Here is a 17,647-nt window from a genome sequence, read left to right as displayed (position 1 = left end):
GAGAGGAAGCCAGAGCACCTGGAAGAAACCCACACGGACACAGGGAGAATGTGCAAAGCCCACACAGACACTCAGCCAAAGGTAGACCTGAACCCAATGCTGTGAGGCTGCAGTGCTAACCACCATGCCACCTGTTGTGTTACATATCACAGTTAGTATGTATTATACCTTTAAGAGATATGTTCAAAGTATCATCACTATATTAATGTATGCGGCCAGAAGGTACAAAGATCTGGACTCCACCTTAACAGGGCCCACTTGAAGCATGATACATTGAGGAAAGTGTGCTCTCCTTTTTAATGGATAGCTTAATGTTATCCCAGACAGTGAAGTGCCTGTGACTGTAATATTGATATATATCATGAGCTGTATTAACACCTGTCAAATCTTTCCGTGCCAGGTTACCCACATTTAGTTCTTATGTTTTGGGAGCTGACGTAAGCATTGCCACATCAAGTAGATACCCTTGTAAAAGCAGAAACCACGCCACAACAACAGCTCATCAGTTATACATAATGTTATGAAAAAAAACAAGCAGGAAGGGCATTTTCATGAGGACAAGCTGGTAAGGATCCAATGTCTGTACATGGACAGTGATAACACAGAAGACAGGGGGCATTTATGGTCTAGTAGTTTCTGAGCCAGGAGGCTGGGTGTAAATCCTACCTGCTCCAGAGATGTTTAATGACATCTCTCAATATGTTGATTAGAAAAATGCATGCAAGACAGTTTAAGCTGAGGAGATTCTTTCGTGGAAGACAGGAGAGGTATGCTATCTAGTAGGCAAAACAGTGCCGGAGAAAATTGGAAGAAAACACTAGTATCTATTTTATACAATACATAGTAAATCAAATCCAGACAGTAAGGCAGCAGAGATATTATCACTGAGTTTGCACATTCTCCATGTTACAGCAAGATTGGCAAAGACAAATTAATTCTATTTTACTGCTAACTAAAGAAAGATGATAAAGCCTGATATTGTTAAATTAACTGAAAATTAGATCTAGATTTCATACAGCACATTGCAGAATGAATGGAACGGTGACACATGGAGAAGCTGAGAATCAATGACAATGCAGACATGTTCTCAGAGAGATTGTTAGATGTAATGTGAGTGGAAACTTGTGACAGCAGCAGGGAGGAAAGTAATAACAGACAACTGGTATGGGCGTCTTGGGCAAAGTTGTCAGATTGATACAGAATTGTTTGAGCGAATTAAAGGGACTTCTACGAAAGGTTGGAAAGTGATATCAATTGAGGGAAAATGGTGCTTTTTAGAATGTGAGGACATAAAATGCCACTTGATAGGACATTTCAGTATATAGAGTGGAGCAGACGCTTCCCTGTCACTGACATTCAGCAGCACAGCTGAGTTAGCTTGTATGAGGAGCTTTAAGGCCCAACGATATCCCTATAATTGAACTTGATGGGAGATATACACCCTCTTTTTAATTTAACAATAATTGAGCCAATTTTATGGTCATGAAAGAAAAACAAAAGAAAGAAAAATAAGATTTGTATTCCTATAATAACTTTCATGACCACCAAAAATCTGAAATTGTTTTGTAAACAATAAAATATCTTCAAGGTATAATCACTGCAGGAGAGAGATTTAATTTGGAAAATGTATGTAGGAAGCCCTGCCCCGTGTCCCCAAAGATCTGTGGATTGAGAATTAGCCTGTTCAGTCACATGAAGATCTACAGCAGAAACTCGGAACTCTGAGTGGAAACCATTCTCAAATCCAAGGACAGACAATATCAATATGCAAGGAAGGACACACTGAGAAAGTGAAATACTTTAGAGGATAAATTTGGAACACTCTCAGCTAATCTGGATTTAACAGATCACTTGTCCATCTGTAGTTCCCCATTTAATGTAAGAAAATCACCAATAAAGCTAATTTTTCCAGACCAGACTGATCCCCCAACATTCCCACTCTTCACCCCCAACCATATCCAATCCATGTTCACTTTGCGTTCATTCACCTGAATTGGCTCCTTGACTTGTCTTATTTTTTGTTTTCAAATTCCTCTGTGGCCTTGCCCTTTACCACCTTTGCAACACTCTCCAGGACTCTGCACTCCTGCATTTCTCTTCTTTCCTTTGCCTCAACTTTGGCATCTTCTCTGGGTCCTATGCTCTGCAGTTCCCTGGCAAACCTGTCCACTTATTGGTGCTCCTAAAAACAGATCTCTTTGACCAGGCATTTATGATCACCTCACCTAATTTTTGTTTTAGTCATTAGGAACGTGGGTGACGCTGGCAAAGTTTCATTGCCCGTCCCTGATTTGAATTCAGCTGTTTGAACCGTTAAAAGTAAATAAAAGAATCACATAGACAAGGATTCTGGGTGATCCAAGAGGAAGGACAGGAAAAATTTGTGGCTGTAAGAGCTGCTCCTTTTTTGAGGTATTTTCTGTGTTGGAGCTGATTTCATTGAATTCTAAGAGCAGTCATTACTGTTTTGTAATATGTTGCATTGCTTTGGAACTTCGGGGAAAAAAGATCAAAATAACGGCACTTTTACAAAAAAAAGGATGGGAGACAAAGGCAGTGACAGTAGGAAGTGAAAAGACACCTGGATGGGTACGTGAATAAGAAGGGTTTAGAGTGATATGGGCCAAATACTGTCAAATGGGACTAGATTTATTTAGGATACCTGAATGGCATAGACAAGCTGGACCGAAAGATCTGTTTCCATGTAGTATATCTGTATAACTACGACTCCAGAATCTGTACAGATCTCGAATTACATGTCAGCAGCTTGACCAGGTAAGGATGGCAGCTGTCAGGGACCAGATGGGATTTTTTTTTACGACAATTGGCAATCATTATATGATTGTCATGAGGCTAGCTTTTAATTCCAGATCCTTATTGAATTCACATATCACCCCATCTGCCATGGTGGGATTCAAGCTCACATCCTCACAACATTAAGCTGGGGTCGGAGACTACTAATCAGTGACATTACCATTATGCCATCACTTAGGCTTCTGTGAAGCAGTTTGGGGTACTTTGCTAAATTAAATGCAGTACAGAAATGTAAGTTCTTGTTGTACCAGGGAAGGCTTCAACAAATGTACAAAAGTAAACGGAGTCATTTGCAAAGGATATTGGTCCAATAGGTAAAATGAAAGAAAGCTTGCACTATTCAGCAGGAAACATCGGGTTCTTTGGGTGCATTCAAGACAGTGAAAGCACTAAAGAAATGTGGCTTTTAAGAGGTGAGAGTGATAGAGAGATACCGACAACTCTGCATCAAGCCTTTGAAGCAAGCAGTCACTAGTATTCACAGTAGATGGGGGTACTGGTGTTGGCAAGGCTTGTCAGGGGATGCCTTGAAGTCACAGTAAGTAACAGAGAAATGTCTCAAAGAACACTAAAATCATGGCCATTAATAGTTCACACTGTTTCTTAACCAATTGGAACAACTCCTACAAAACGAGAGCATCAGAAGAAGGTAAATTTTAACCTTTTAAAATTTAAATTGTTTTCAAATTATTTTTAAATTTGTGGCAAATCCTGAGCGAGGCCTTCTTGTGGGAACTGTGAAGCCATTACCAACAAATATAAAAACAGAAATTGCTGGAGAAACTCAGCATCTGTGGGCAGAAAGCAGAGCCTACATGTCGAGTCTGGTGACTCACTGGACTTGACACGAAACTCTGCTTTCTCCATCCAGATGATGTCAGACCACTTGAGTTTCTCCAGCAATTTCTGTTTTGTTTCAGATCTCCAGCATTTCCCATTCGCTGTTTTATTCTCCTGCCAAAGACAATGCCACCTGTCAGGCGGCAACTCTTTATTTAAGATACGACTTCATATCCCCACCCCTGCCCTCCACGATTCCAGGCATGTCAACAGATGCCTCAGACAACATAGCCATCAAATATTGAGCAGATAACTTTGAGAGAAAATTCTGTTCAATTAAAACTTCAAACTGGATCCCAGATTCCACATTGTGGTGCCTTGGAGACATTGGGTAAATGAATGTTTAAAGTTTTTAAAGGTGTAGAACAGATATAATGTGATATATTATAAATTATGCCAACCAATTTCACTTCACTGTAAGGTCGTGTTCAAACACAGTGAGCTTATAAGGGAGGAAAGAATTGGCCTGGGCAACAGATGTAATTTAGTCCCCCACGTTTAAAACATATACCATAGCCTTATTTTTATCTTTCAATTTTAAATTCCTGCCATTTACGTTTTAATGTGAACTATCTTTCATATATATTGCGTTGAAGCCTATTAACTCTCTCAGGTGAATGTAAAAGACTGTGCAGCAATATTTGACGAAGAACAGGTCTCTTCTTCTAATGCCCTAGACCAGCTATTATTTATGAACCAGCGCCGCCATAAAGGCTTTGGACGTTTAGATCATTGCTGTGTCTGGGACATTGCTCTATGCAAATTAGCTGCAATTCTTACCTAAAAAAAATAGTGACTATACTTCAAAAATAATTCATTGGCCCCACAGCAGCAGGGACTTGGGTTCAATTTCCTGCTCAGGTTTCTTCCGATAGTCCAAAGACTGTGCAGGTTAGGTGGATGGGCCATAGGAAATGCAGGTTACAGGGATAGAGTGGAGGGGTTGGGTCTGGATGGGATGTTGCTGGGAGGGATGGTGTGGACTTGATGGGCTGAATGGCCTACTTCCACACTGTAGGGGTTCTATGAACTAGGGATAGGCAGTAATTACCAATGGTGCCCAGATGCTTAAAAACATGATTTTTTTTAATATAAATACAAATTCTTATCTTTTGACTGACATGTGATTACTTAATCTTAGGATGAAATATAATTTTAGTACTGCAACATGCCTCCCATATGTAATGTTGACTAAACCTTTACAATTTAAGCAGATCGGTATGGTCAATCCCTTCTCACACAGCCTAATTGGAAAGTTAATTTCATGCCCCCTTGAAGATGCATTTTTCTTTTGGCCAGCTGGTTAAGTTGAATTTTGAAAAAGAAAATTTCAGGAACTTGATTGAAATTTCAGATGAAGATCGGTGCAATTTACATTGTGAGAAAAGTCCTACGGTTTCTTCATGTGTGACATATGGCAGCAGTGGTCTGCAGTCACCTCCAAGTCTCTGTGTGGCCTTGGGAGGTGAACTTTTAAGCTTACATACCATGCATTTTTATTAATTGCTTTTGTAGCTGGAGCAGCTCCGGTAAAATGTAATGAGAGGAACGTCACAGCCCCATGGGTCACTTCTCATCCTGCTCACAGCAGAGAGGAGACAGAGGCTGTTTTTCTATTTAACCATTTGTCACAGCCTCTACTGATGTGCAACAGAGATACTAAAAGTGTAGCTTCTATGGAAGGAAGCTGCAGCAGCCAAATTGAAATACTGGACAGTCATTGCTACTTTGTCCTCGCTTCTACATCTTTTGTATGGATTAGTAGATATAGGTATAGGAGGAGGATTATGAGGGAAATGTTATATGGGATTATATGGGAAATGTAAACGATGGGCAGGAAAAGAATAGCTGCTCCAACAAGTCAGCCCTGCACTGACAGTGACTTCAGCATCGTGACTAGACACTTCTTATCCCAGCCCCTGCTCCCCATCTCCATCCCCACAACAACCCACAGTGTGTAATTCCCTGAGAGATGCCCTGGAGTCAATAAGGGAAGAAATATTCTCTGTTGGGTACGTTGTGAAGGATTGCGCTGAAGTCCAGCAGTTTTACCCATGCTCTTTAAGGATGGTGACATGCTGTTCATATTCGGTCTTGCCTATATGTGACTCCAGCCCCAGTCAGGTGGCTGGATATCCAGTTTTGCACAGGACAATCCAGATTTTAGCCTGACTGGCAGTAAGTGCCAGTATTTCATGCCTTACTACATTTCCTCAATGTAGCAATGGCCTGCGCTGATTCTTTTCTCCATCCACCACAACTTCAGAACAAATAGAACACTGAAAACCACTTGCATCAACAGTTTATCCAAGCCCAAATCCCTTATTGACTCCTGAACAATGATAGATCTCCAAACCTGATTACACCGTCACCTTGCAGCACAATGATTACAAGTTGCAAGTATTAAAGGCCTCAAGCATTGGCTACCCCTGCCTGTATGAATGACCCTTATCCTCCTTCAGAAGTGGTCTGGAAAGCTGCGCAGTCATATAAAACTGCAATAATTCAAGAAGGGACACCTTCTCAGGGCAGCTAAGGAGAAACCATGAAGGTCAGACACTAAAAAGGATGAAAGATTATGGAAAATTCTTCATGGATCACATTCAGGCAATCAGAGAATCATTTGGAATATGAACAATCATAATGTAATCCATGAGATTAGTACAGGAAGGCCACTGTATTCAATTTATTAAGAAGTAACTTCATTCCTGATATTACTAAGTTTCTGTTCATACACAAAGTAATCAGAATTCAGTGGCAGTAACTCTTAGGTTGTGTATTTCTGTATGAAAAATAACAATGAAACTTTGACTGAAAGCGAGGTGTGGATAGTGTGGAAAAGCAATATGATTTGATGGTGGAGGGTTTATAAAGTATAAAGTGACACTTCAAGTCGATAAATTTATCGGAAAGAAATTATCAAAATATTAGAACTTGTGGCAACCTAGACATGGCAGAACTGTCCCCTATACAATTCTTGATCTTGCTTTTATCAGAGCAATTTGATGCTACCTATCTCAGTCAGGAAAGCCTTATCTTCTTCTTCATAAGCAATAGCATGAGAAGATAAGAAACTTCCCTCAGGTATCAACCATCGTTCTAGTAGTAGCTATCTCACCTCTGAGTAGGAAGCATTTTAACAGAACTGCAGATATAAACTAGGCTGGTAGTCCTGCACAGTACTGAGAGAGTGCTACACTCAGGAGGTGGCATCTTCCAGCTAAAATGTTAAACTGAATCCCCAGAGATAGTAGGAACTGCCGAAGCTAGAGTCAGAGATAACACAGTGTGGAGCTGGAGGAACACAACAGGCCAGGCAGCATCTGAGGACAGGATAGTTGACATTTTGGGTCTGGACCCTCTCTGGAGAAGGCCCGAAACTGATTCTCTATCTTTGCCCTCAATTGGATGTAATAATTTCTGGGACATTACTTCTTAAAGGAAAGTTCAGCCTGGTGTCATGGACATTATCTGTCAACAGATATCACTCAATTAAACTATTTGTCATCACTGTTGTGGGAATTAGCAGTGTGCTATTTGGTGCTGTGTTTCTTAAGACAGTGACTGCATTTCAGAAATAAATCATTGACTATTAAGTGTTTTGGGATGTGCTGAGATCGTGAAAGATCTGCACTAATGCAGGTCTTCCTTTCTGTTTCCCCCGTGACTCCCTTGATCGAGCAGTTTTGCATTGTCTGTCCCTTATACCACTGACCCCACGGGGAAAGCCTTATCATCCTGTACTCAGTCTTTGATTAGCAATGGCAATGTGAAGATGTAAGGACTTGCTTTGCTGCATTATTATTGGAGCACCATTCTTATTCCTCTGAGTTCTCTGTCTGAATAAAATCTCTTTTTAATACATCACCTATTGTCTACAGAGACAGGAAAATAAAGACACACCAGCATGTAGAATGCTGATAACTTTATCAATGAAAATGTTTCCGTAAAGTAAATCCCCATCACATTAAAAAATGTGAACATGAGTGGAAGATACTCTCCGCTTCTTTGAGAAATGTGCTGATTGTTTCTGCAAGGAAGGTTTTTGAGATAACTCACAGATGAAGTAGTTATTGGTGAGTTATTGTCTATTTCACAAGTGAATGTGTAAATCACATTGTAGGGGAAGATGCTGAGCATGCTGATTATCACAGACACTTTAGATGGTTGTAGACTTAGCCTGATAGTGTAAAATGAATGATAGTGAAAAGACAGCAGGTTATACACCTCCCAAGGGAAGTTCAGTTAGAGCAAGGCTGGTTAGGAGTGATGTCAGGGAAGACTTCCTTACATGACAAGCAGCAAAAAAAATTGGTATCATTGTCCTTCTATTCCATGTGAGTTGCAGCTGAAGCAGATTACTCCTATTATTTCTTCATACTCTTGGACATAGTCTGTTGCAAAATTTTCTTTATATACTTTATTTACAGTTATTACAACCAAGACCTCATGGTGAGCAAAATGTCACTTGCTTTTTGACTTAACTGTCCATCTGTTCAAATCCTACTATGGTAGCTGGTAGATTGTAAGTTTAATCAATATGGATTATGATTAAAAAGAACTAATCTTAATAATAGTAACCATTAAACTATCATCAACTGGGAGGCAATGGCCTAGTGGTATTATCACTGGATTGTTAATCCATGAGACCCAGGTCCTGGGAACCTGGGTTCAAATCCTGCCACAGCAGATGGTGGAATTTGAATTCAATTAGGGAAAAAAAATTAGGAATTAAGAGGCTAATGATGACCATGAGTCTATTGCCAGTTGTCGGGGAAAAACCCATCTGGATCACTAATATCCTTTAGGGAAGGAAACTGCCACCCTTTCCTGGCCTGGCCTACATGTGACTCCTAACTGCCCTCTGGGCAATAATGCTGCCCTGCCATTGATGCCCTCATCCCATGAATGAATAAAAACAATATTAGTGGTATTATTGCTGGACTGTTAATCCAAAAGACCCTGTGTTCTTCTGGGGACTAAGGTTCAAATCCTGCCCTGGTGGATGGCAGAATTTCAGTTCAATAAAAACCTGGATTTAGGAGTCTAATGACATGAAACCATTGCTTAGTTATCTGGTTCATTAATTTCCTTCGGGGAAGGAAACTGCTATCTTTACCTGCTCTAGCCTGCATGTGACTCCAGACCCACAACAATGTGGTTGATTTTTAATTGCCCTCTGGACAATTAGGAATATGCAATACATGCTGGCCAAGCCAGTGATGGCCTAATGAATTTTTTAAAAATTGTTGTAAAAACTTATCTGGTTCACAAATATCTTTTGGGAAGAAAATCTGTCACTCATGGGTTTTGTACAGTGGCATGGCTAACGTTCTGTGCTGGGTAAAGAAATTATTGCAAAAACACATTGTGAAGATTTAATTTTTTGCCTCTTTGTTTCTCAGTGGGATGGTGTTGGACCTCTTCCAGAAGCAACAGACCCACCAAAGGGCATACAGCTCCTGTGGCATCCCTCAATAGTCAAACCCTACCTCACACTTTTGTCAGAATGCTCAAATCCAGATACCCTTGAGGGCGCAGCAGGAGCCTTGCAGAATTTGGCTGCGGGGAGCTGGAAGGTAAGCCATTCTAAATTATGCTTGCGAACTTTATGTGCAGTTTTTCCTGCTTTTAAAATTCTTGTTGTGGTTATAAGTCCTTGCATAACTTTGATACTCACTATCTCTACAACTTTTACCATCAACCCTCCAAAATGTTTAGTCTGTGCCAATTCTGGTATCTTGTGCATCCTCGAATTTCTGCACTCCACCAGGAATTAATGTGCCTTGCCCTTAATTCCTCTAAACCCTTTTCCAAACTGTTTCATCTCACTAGCTCAACCTCTTCCTTTCAAATATTCCACAACTTTGCTGTCCTCATATCAATCCATATGTGCTTCAGTTTCATTTTTTTTTGTTTGTTCTCCTGAAAAATGCATTGAAACATTTTGATAAGTGACTTAAGGTATACAATTGAAGTTTCATGTTGCTGTGCTAGCTACAATAAGGGGTTAGGAAATGGTAGAATCTCTTAGCCAGCGGAACTTGTGACCCTTCTAAATTATGTCCTGCTATGAGAGTACTCACTTTTGTTTCAAATCACCATTGAGATTAACCTATATCCATTAAGCTTTCTTAACACAGTTTTGTTTCGGCTGTGTTGGGTGTTGTTGTATTATAATCTCCAAAAAGGCTCACGTTGTGATATTTATTCAAAGAGAAGAAATTGATGCCATCAATTTACACAGACTAAACACAATTCTTACTTTGTAGACATTGCTCAGCATCATCAGATTCCTGCTTGTTGCAGACAAGAAATTTTCCGCTGATCAGTGCAAAAGCGTAGGGCATGTAAGAGAGGATAAATCTGGGCTGGGAAAATCAATTTGTCAAATACATCCTAAAAGCCTATAGCTGATCAAGGTACCCCTCAGTTTAGGAATAATGCTAAATGTGGCAGACCAGATTTTTGTTTTGGCCGTGGGAAAACCAGACCATGCACTTTCATGACTCACGCTGCACACTTCAGCTGAGTGTTACTTCACACACTATTTTTGCTCTTGCATACCGGAGAGAGATACTTAACGTAATTTGAAATTCACACTGGAAAGCATAAAAGGTGGGTTGTCCAGAAGACCACCTCAATTCTCCAACACAGTATCTCAGGTCCCAACAGTGATCAACCGTCCCTTGTATCTCAGCCTACCTTGTATCAGCCCTTTATCTACATCCCATACCAGCCTATGCCCCTTCAAATCACTCATGTGACCTGTATTCCACCACCCCCCTCCCCCCAGGAATCCACCATCACGGCTCACCAACTATGTACTATGTACAGTCCTCAGATTTGCTAATGGAAATTGCTTTACATTCCTTAGGGGAAAAGAATAAACCACTCACCATCTGATGAATGCTTTCTTTTCAATAATATAAAAAATGCATTCTTCCATGTGGGAGAAACTTTGCAAATGAGTTTTGAGAAGATTTGTAGCTCAGGTTGAGGTTCTGGATGTGAGTTTGCTCGCTGAGCTGGAAGGTTAGTTTTCAGACGTTTCGTCACCATTCTAGGTAACATCATCAGTGAGCCTCCGACAAAGCTTCAACGTCTGAAAACTAACCTTCCAGCTCAGCGAGCAAACTCACATCCAAAACTTTGCAAAACTTGTAATCCTATTAGGTTGTGTTATGTCAAAGGAACAATCTGATATTACAACTTTTGAAACTGACATTCTTTCTCAAACGAATGGAATAGCAACAGTGTTGAAACCCATTAGGACTTGAAACTCAGCCAAGCATTAATAATGCCCACCAGTATCTAAAAAATGGATTATTGTTAATGTCATTTCTCAGCAGAAAGTCGATCAATCGATGTCAGAGAACAGGTGGCTTTATTTTCACTCATGGGGACTTCTTTTAAAAATGTATCAGAAGCATAAAGTAAATGGTCAAGTGATTAGATCTTTTTAAATATTAAACCTTAAATTTAATCAGCCAGAACCATTTACTATATAGTAGAAAAGCTGGCAACATAGGCTGAGATGACATTTTGCTACAATTTCCACTGCATAATGCTGCTTTCTGACTTCGAAAAAATATTGTGTAATGCATGTGAACAAATACATGTGACTGGGAAATGTAAATGGGAAATGTATACATTGGTAACTTCTCAGGATAGAAACCTACAATGAATCATTCCACCAAAGACACAAATATGTTATAATAGAGACCAGTAGAGACATTTGAATATGTGAAAACACTTCACACTCAGCTTTTAGTAGGTTCCAAACTCTTTAGCGGGATATACACATTCTTCATAAATTCTCAAACTAACATGCTTTTAAGGAGCTTCAAAAGCCCTGCACCACCAGGTGAAATTGTTAAGCAACAGAAGAACCCACCTCTGTGAGAATTAAAATGGGTAACGATAACTCAGCCAGGGCATTTCGTACATGAGACACTCCCAACCCACAAAGAAACCAAAGGAAAATGGCACCAAATCAGAAATGTGAAGGAAACTCATTTTTTCTAAAATATCTTGATCAGATGGGCCAGTGGGCGGAGGCATAGCAGATGGAGTTTAATTTAGATACATGTGAGGTGCTACAGTGGAGAAAGGCAAATCGGGGCAGGACTTATACATTTAATGGTAAGATCCTGGATAGTGTTGCTGAACAAAGAGACCTTGGAGTGCAGGTTCATAATTCCTTGAAAGTGGAAACACAGGTACATTGGAAAGTGAAGAAGGCATTGGGATGCTTGCCTTTATTTGTCAATGCATTGAGTATAGGAGTTGGGAGGTCATTTCACACTATACAGGACATGGGTTCGGCTACTTTTGGAATACTGTGTGCAGTTCTGGGCTCCTTGCTTTGGGAAAGAGGTTGTGAAACTTGAAAAGGTTCAGAAAAGATTTACAAGGATCTTGCGAGGGCTGCAGGGTTTGAGCTATAGGGAGAGGATGAATAGGCTGGGGCTAATTTCTCTGGCATATCAGAGGTTGAGGGTTCACCTTTTGAGGTTTATAAAATCATTAAGGGCATGGATAGGATAAATAGACAAGGCCTTTTTCCTGAGATGGGGGTGTCCAAAACTAGAGGGCATAAGTTGAAGGTGAGAAGGGACAGATGTAAAGCGGTCTAAGGGGCAACTTTTTCATGCAGAAAGTGGTCCGTATATGGAATGAGCTGCCAAAGGAAGTGGTGGAGACTGGTACAATTACAACATTTAAAAGCTATTTGGATGGGTATATGAGTAGGAAGGGTTTAGAGGGATATGGGCCAAATGCTGGCAAATGGGACTAGATTTATTTACAGTGTCTGGTCAGCATGGACAAGCAGGACCAAAGGGTCTGTTTCTGTGATGTACATTTCTGTGACTCTATAACAATCAGTTAAAACTTGGACAAAAAAAAATGAGCCCAGAGCAACTGAAGAAGATGAAAGGAGCAGCATAGATTCACGAGCATAGTGCTGGGCTAAAGTGATTAAATTACGATGAAAGGTTGCATGCACCAGGCTTTGAATCCTTACAGCATAGAAAATGAGTAAGTGATCTAACTACGGTGTTATAATGCTATTAAAGGAATTGATACACTGACACATATGAACTTTTCCCTTCAGTAAGGGATCTAGAACAAAGAACATAATGTTAAAATTACAATTAGACCACGCTGCAGTGATATCTGTGCTCATTAGAGTTTAGGTAAATGAGAAACATCAAAGATTTTTCAGGACTGCCTGGGTAGATGCAAATTATTTGTTTCCCCTTGTGGGAGCGTCTAGGACCAGAGGACATAATCACAGAGTGAGGAAGTCAGGGATCACTCATTTAAGACAGAGATAAGAAGGAATTTCGTCTCTCTGATGAGTCTGTGAAATTTGTGGAATTTACCCACAGAGAACAGTAGTGGTTGGGTCTTCTAATATATTCAAGGCTGAGGTAGACAGATTTTCAATCGGTAAGGGAGTCTTGGCTTATGGGGAAAAGGCAGGAAGGTGGATTTAGGGGTTATCAGATTTGCCATGATCTCACTGAATGGCAGAGCACACTCAGGGCGCTGAATGGCCTACTTCTGCTCCTGTGGTCCTAGGGCCATATAATCAGAAACACTTCTTCTGTCAGAGAGGAGTGGAATCTGTACTTCTTTCTCTCCAAAAACTGGTGAGAGTAGGGCAATTGAAAATTTCAGTCCTGATTTAATTGATTTTTGCTGAGCAAGGGTATTAACGCAGCAAAACCTAAGTGGGCAAATGGAATTAAGATACAGATCAGCCACAGTTTAATTAAATGGAAGAACAGGCTTAAGGTGCTGATTGTCTGAATTCTCTTCCCACATGCCTAAATATAAATGATTAAATAAAGCAATCGAAATGTAATGATTTTATAAGTAAGAAATTATTGACTAGTCCCTTAAAGCCTTTTAAATTCTCTGCTGTTCTTTTCTTCTCTATTATTTTGTTTTTATTCTCTATATCAGAAGGATTGGACACCTCTAAATGCCACGGCTGGTCATTTTACACAAAGGGAATTCACGAACAGTGATGTGATTATGACATGACAATCTGTTATAGTGTTGTTGACTGAGGAGAAAACATTGGTCAGCGAGTCATAGAGCCATTCAGCATGGAAACGGACTCTTCAGTCCAACTCATCTGCGCCAACCAGACATCCCAATTTGACCTAGTCCCATTTTCCAGCATTTTCCCCATGTCCCTCTAAACCCTTCCTATTCACATAACTATTTATTGTCTTTTTAATGTTGTAATTGTATCAGCCTCCACCACTTCTTCTGGCAACTCATTCCGTACACGCACCGCACTCCACATGAACAAGTTACCCCTCCAGGTCCTTTTTTAAATCTTTCCCCTTTCACCTTAAATGTATGCCCTCCAGTTTTGAACTCCCCAGCCCTAGGAAAGTGCCCTTGAATATTCGCCCTATCCATGCCCCTCATGAATTCACAAATCTCTGGAAGGTCACTCCTCAGCCTCCGACACTCCAGGAAAAAATGCGCCAGGTATTTCCGCTGTAACGAGTGTTTCGGTAAAGCACATTTGCAGTAACACGATTGAAGAAGAGTGGACACAGTTTGGTTAACACAAACTTTCCGCTGTACAGTATAGCAAATTTCTGCAGTGATTTTCCTATAATGCAATGTTGTATGGTGACTTTCTGTGGCTCGATATTGTATAGCACGAAGTTGCACAAGAATGCAACTATCGTGTATCGGAAAAATACCTGTTCAGCCTTTCCCTATAACACAAACCCTCCAATTCTGGCAACATCCTTGCTTTTTTTTCACCTTGTCAAGTTTAACAGCATCCTTCCCATAGAAGGGTGACCAGAATTGCATGCAACATTCTAAGAGTGGCCTCACCAATGTCTGGTACAGTCACAACATGACATCCCAGCTCCTTTGTTTAATGTTCTGACCAGACCAAATGCTTTCTTTACCATCCTGTGACTCCACTTTCAAGGAACTATGTACCTGCTCCCCTAGGTCTCAGTAACATTCCCCAGGTCCCTACAATTAACTGTACAAGTTCTGTCCTTACCAAAATGCAACACTTCACAATAATCTAAATTAAACTCCATCTGCCACGCATCAGTTTGATGGTCGGATTCTGCCATCATTGGCCTGTTTTAATAATAATCCTCAATAGGCATTGACAAGGGCAGTGAAAAATCAGAGCCTCATTCCTGACCCTGGCCATTCAGCAGTGGAAGGTCTTGACCTTTATCAATTGATTACTAAATCAATTGATTACTGATCAATTACTAAAGAGGATTGCCAGTGACTCTTTAAAGATCCTCTGTATCTGAAAGATCTCTGTACACTCCTTCCTTGCAATCATATATGGAGACCAGTGATGATGTAGTGGTAGCGTCCCTACCTCTGATCTAGGAAACCTGAGCTCAAGTCCCACCTGTTTCGGACATGTGCAATAACATAGATAACAAGGTGTGGAGCTGGATATACCCAGCAGGCCAAGCAGCATCTTAGGAGCAGGAAAGCTGATGTTTTGGGCCTAGACCCTTCTTCAGAAATGGGGGAGGGGAAGAGGGTTCTGAAATAAATAGGGAGAGAGGGGTAGGCGGATTGAAGTGGATAGAGGAGAAGATAGGTGGAGAGGAGACGGACAAGTTAAAGAGGCAAGGATGGAGCCAGTAAAGGTGAGTGTAGGTGAGGAGGTAGGGAGGAAATAGGTCAGTCCAGGGAGGACAGACAGGTCAAGGGGGTGTGACAAGGTTAGTAGGAAGGAAATGGGGGTGCAGCTTGAGGTGGGAGGAGGGGATAGGTGAGAGGAAGTACAGGTTAGGGAGGCGGGGACGAGCTGGGCCGGTTTTGGGATGCGGTGGGGGGGAGGAGAGAGTTTGAAGCTTGTGAAGTCCACATTGATACCATTGGGCTGCAGGGTTCCCAAGCGGAATATGAGTTGCTGTTCCTGCAACCTTCGGGTGGCATTGTTGTGGCACTGCAGGAGGTCCAAGATGGACATGTCATCTCAGGAATGGGAGGGAGAGTTGGCATGGTTCGCGACTGGGAGGTGCAGTTGTTTATTGCGAACCAAGCATTGATGTTCTGCAAAGCAGTCCCCAAGCCTCCGCTTGGTTTCCCCAATGTAGAGGAGGCCACACGGGTACAGCAGATGCAGTAAACCACCATTCCTCAGACAACATGTCCATTCTGTGCCTGCCCAAATGTCTTTAAAATTTTGTAACTGTACCTGCATCTACCATTTCCTCTGAAATTCATTCCCCACACGAACCACCCTCTGCATGAAAAGGTTGCCCCTCAGGTCCCTTTTTAGTCTTTTTCCTCTCACCTTAAAAATATACCACCTACTTTTGAACTTGTCCACCCTAAGAAAAAGAGCTTTGCTATTCACCTTACTTATGCTACATTTTATTTCATAAACCCATATAAGGTCACCCCTCAATCTCCTAAGCTCCAGTGAAAAAAGTCTACCCACCCTATCCTTCGAACTCAAACCCTCCAGTCCTGGCAACATCCACATACATTTTTTTGAAACCCTCTCCAATTCAATAATATCATTCCTACAGCAGGGTGAGTAGAACTGTGCAGAGTACTCCAAAAGTAACCTCACCAATGTCCTGTTCAATCTCAGCATGACATCGCAACTCCTATACATAATGGTCTGTGCAAGAAAGGCAAGTGTGGTAAACCCTTCCTTAGGCATCCTGCCTACCTGTGACACAACTTTCAAATAGCTGTGTACCTGAACCCCTGAATCTCAGATATAGGGCCAGATATAGGTGATGGGTCTTTGCCTATGATTAGAAAGGGTGGCACTGGGTGACAAACATTGTGTACATTCAGGAAGAGAACTTGGGGAAAGCGGTGGGCAGCCTTCTTGGAGGACAGACCTTGTTGAACAGTTGCACTGTTAAAGGGCTTCTGGAGGCAGTGGAAACATGGCTCCACTTCAAACACCAGCAGCAGGTTCCGGGTGTAGGAGTTCCTGAAGCCATGCAGGGTAGTTCCCAAACCAGTGTGTGCTGCAGTACAGTGCAGGGTAGCAAGGTGGGGTGGGGGGGGGAGGGGAAATCCATGCAGCTCAGTGTTCTATAATGGCTCAATCCATCTGTACCAAGCTGTCATTGCCAGTTGGGATGGCCTCCTCTTCCCATCCACAAGGGAAAGAACCTGGGCAGGCTTGAGGAGAACCTCTAAGTGAAGTGAAGTGTTGCCTATGAGAATTTTATAATGGCACCTGCAATCTGGAGCTCTGTAGGTCAGGTGGAGACGGAATTTCCTGTTGATCTACCCATAAACTTGCGGTTTTACCCGTTCATGCATCTTCAATGAGCTAAGGAGAAGGTAATAGCATTGGAAAACCTGACCCTTCCCCCGAACTCCTGTTTTTAGTCCCACCTCCACACTTAGCCTCAGAAAAACAGGCTGTATGCAACCATAGAGTTAGGACTGAGATAAGATTTGGATCAGAGCATACAGATGTGATTGAAGCCTCATTTTAAAGCCATCTGTTATTTTTATGTTTTCATTATCAAATTCAATGTCTGTATTATAATGGAAATTGTCAGTGTAAACTCGCCATGTTGTAACTGCAACCGCCCTTCAGTACACAGCTCTACTGCTGATGATAAGATATAAATGCAGCATGACAAGATTTTTTCCATTGTAAATGTAGAGGTATAGAATTTATAATGGAGATATGAAAAAAGACAGATGATATGTCTTCAGAAAAGGAATGGTATTGTATTTGTGCGCTCCAAAGCATGTTATTATAATGATAAGTTATTTTGCTGCAACAGCACTTTAATTTATTGAAATATCATAGCACCCATTAATATATTCTATTTAGAAATCAATAGATGTAACACTGCAGTTTATTAAAGACTGCGCTAAGGCATTAGCATGTCCCAGTGTTTTATTGCAACATTATTTTTCACTGTTTCCACATCCTACTTTAATTTAGCAGATGCTATTTTCATGGCATTGTTTAAAGTGT

General features: G+C 41.1%; 1 protein-coding gene across 11 annotated transcripts in view; it reads left to right on the top strand.

The window, feature by feature from the left end:
* LOC125448871 (catenin delta-2-like) overlaps positions 1-17,647 on the top strand; it is a 1,175,930-nt gene that overhangs the window by 1,093,959 nt on the left and 64,324 nt on the right. For all 11 annotated transcript variants that reach the window (XM_059652900.1, XM_059652905.1, XM_059652902.1 and 8 more), the window contains one exon: positions 9,060-9,233. In XM_059652900.1, coding sequence (XP_059508883.1) covers positions 9,060-9,233 — 174 coding nt within the window. The remainder of the gene's footprint in view (positions 1-9,059; positions 9,234-17,647) is intronic.

Source organism: Stegostoma tigrinum, chromosome 2 (assembly GCF_030684315.1).
Source record: "Stegostoma tigrinum isolate sSteTig4 chromosome 2, sSteTig4.hap1, whole genome shotgun sequence".
NCBI lineage: Eukaryota > Metazoa > Chordata > Chondrichthyes > Orectolobiformes > Stegostomatidae > Stegostoma > Stegostoma tigrinum.
This window is presented reverse-complemented; position numbering and strand designations above follow the sequence as displayed.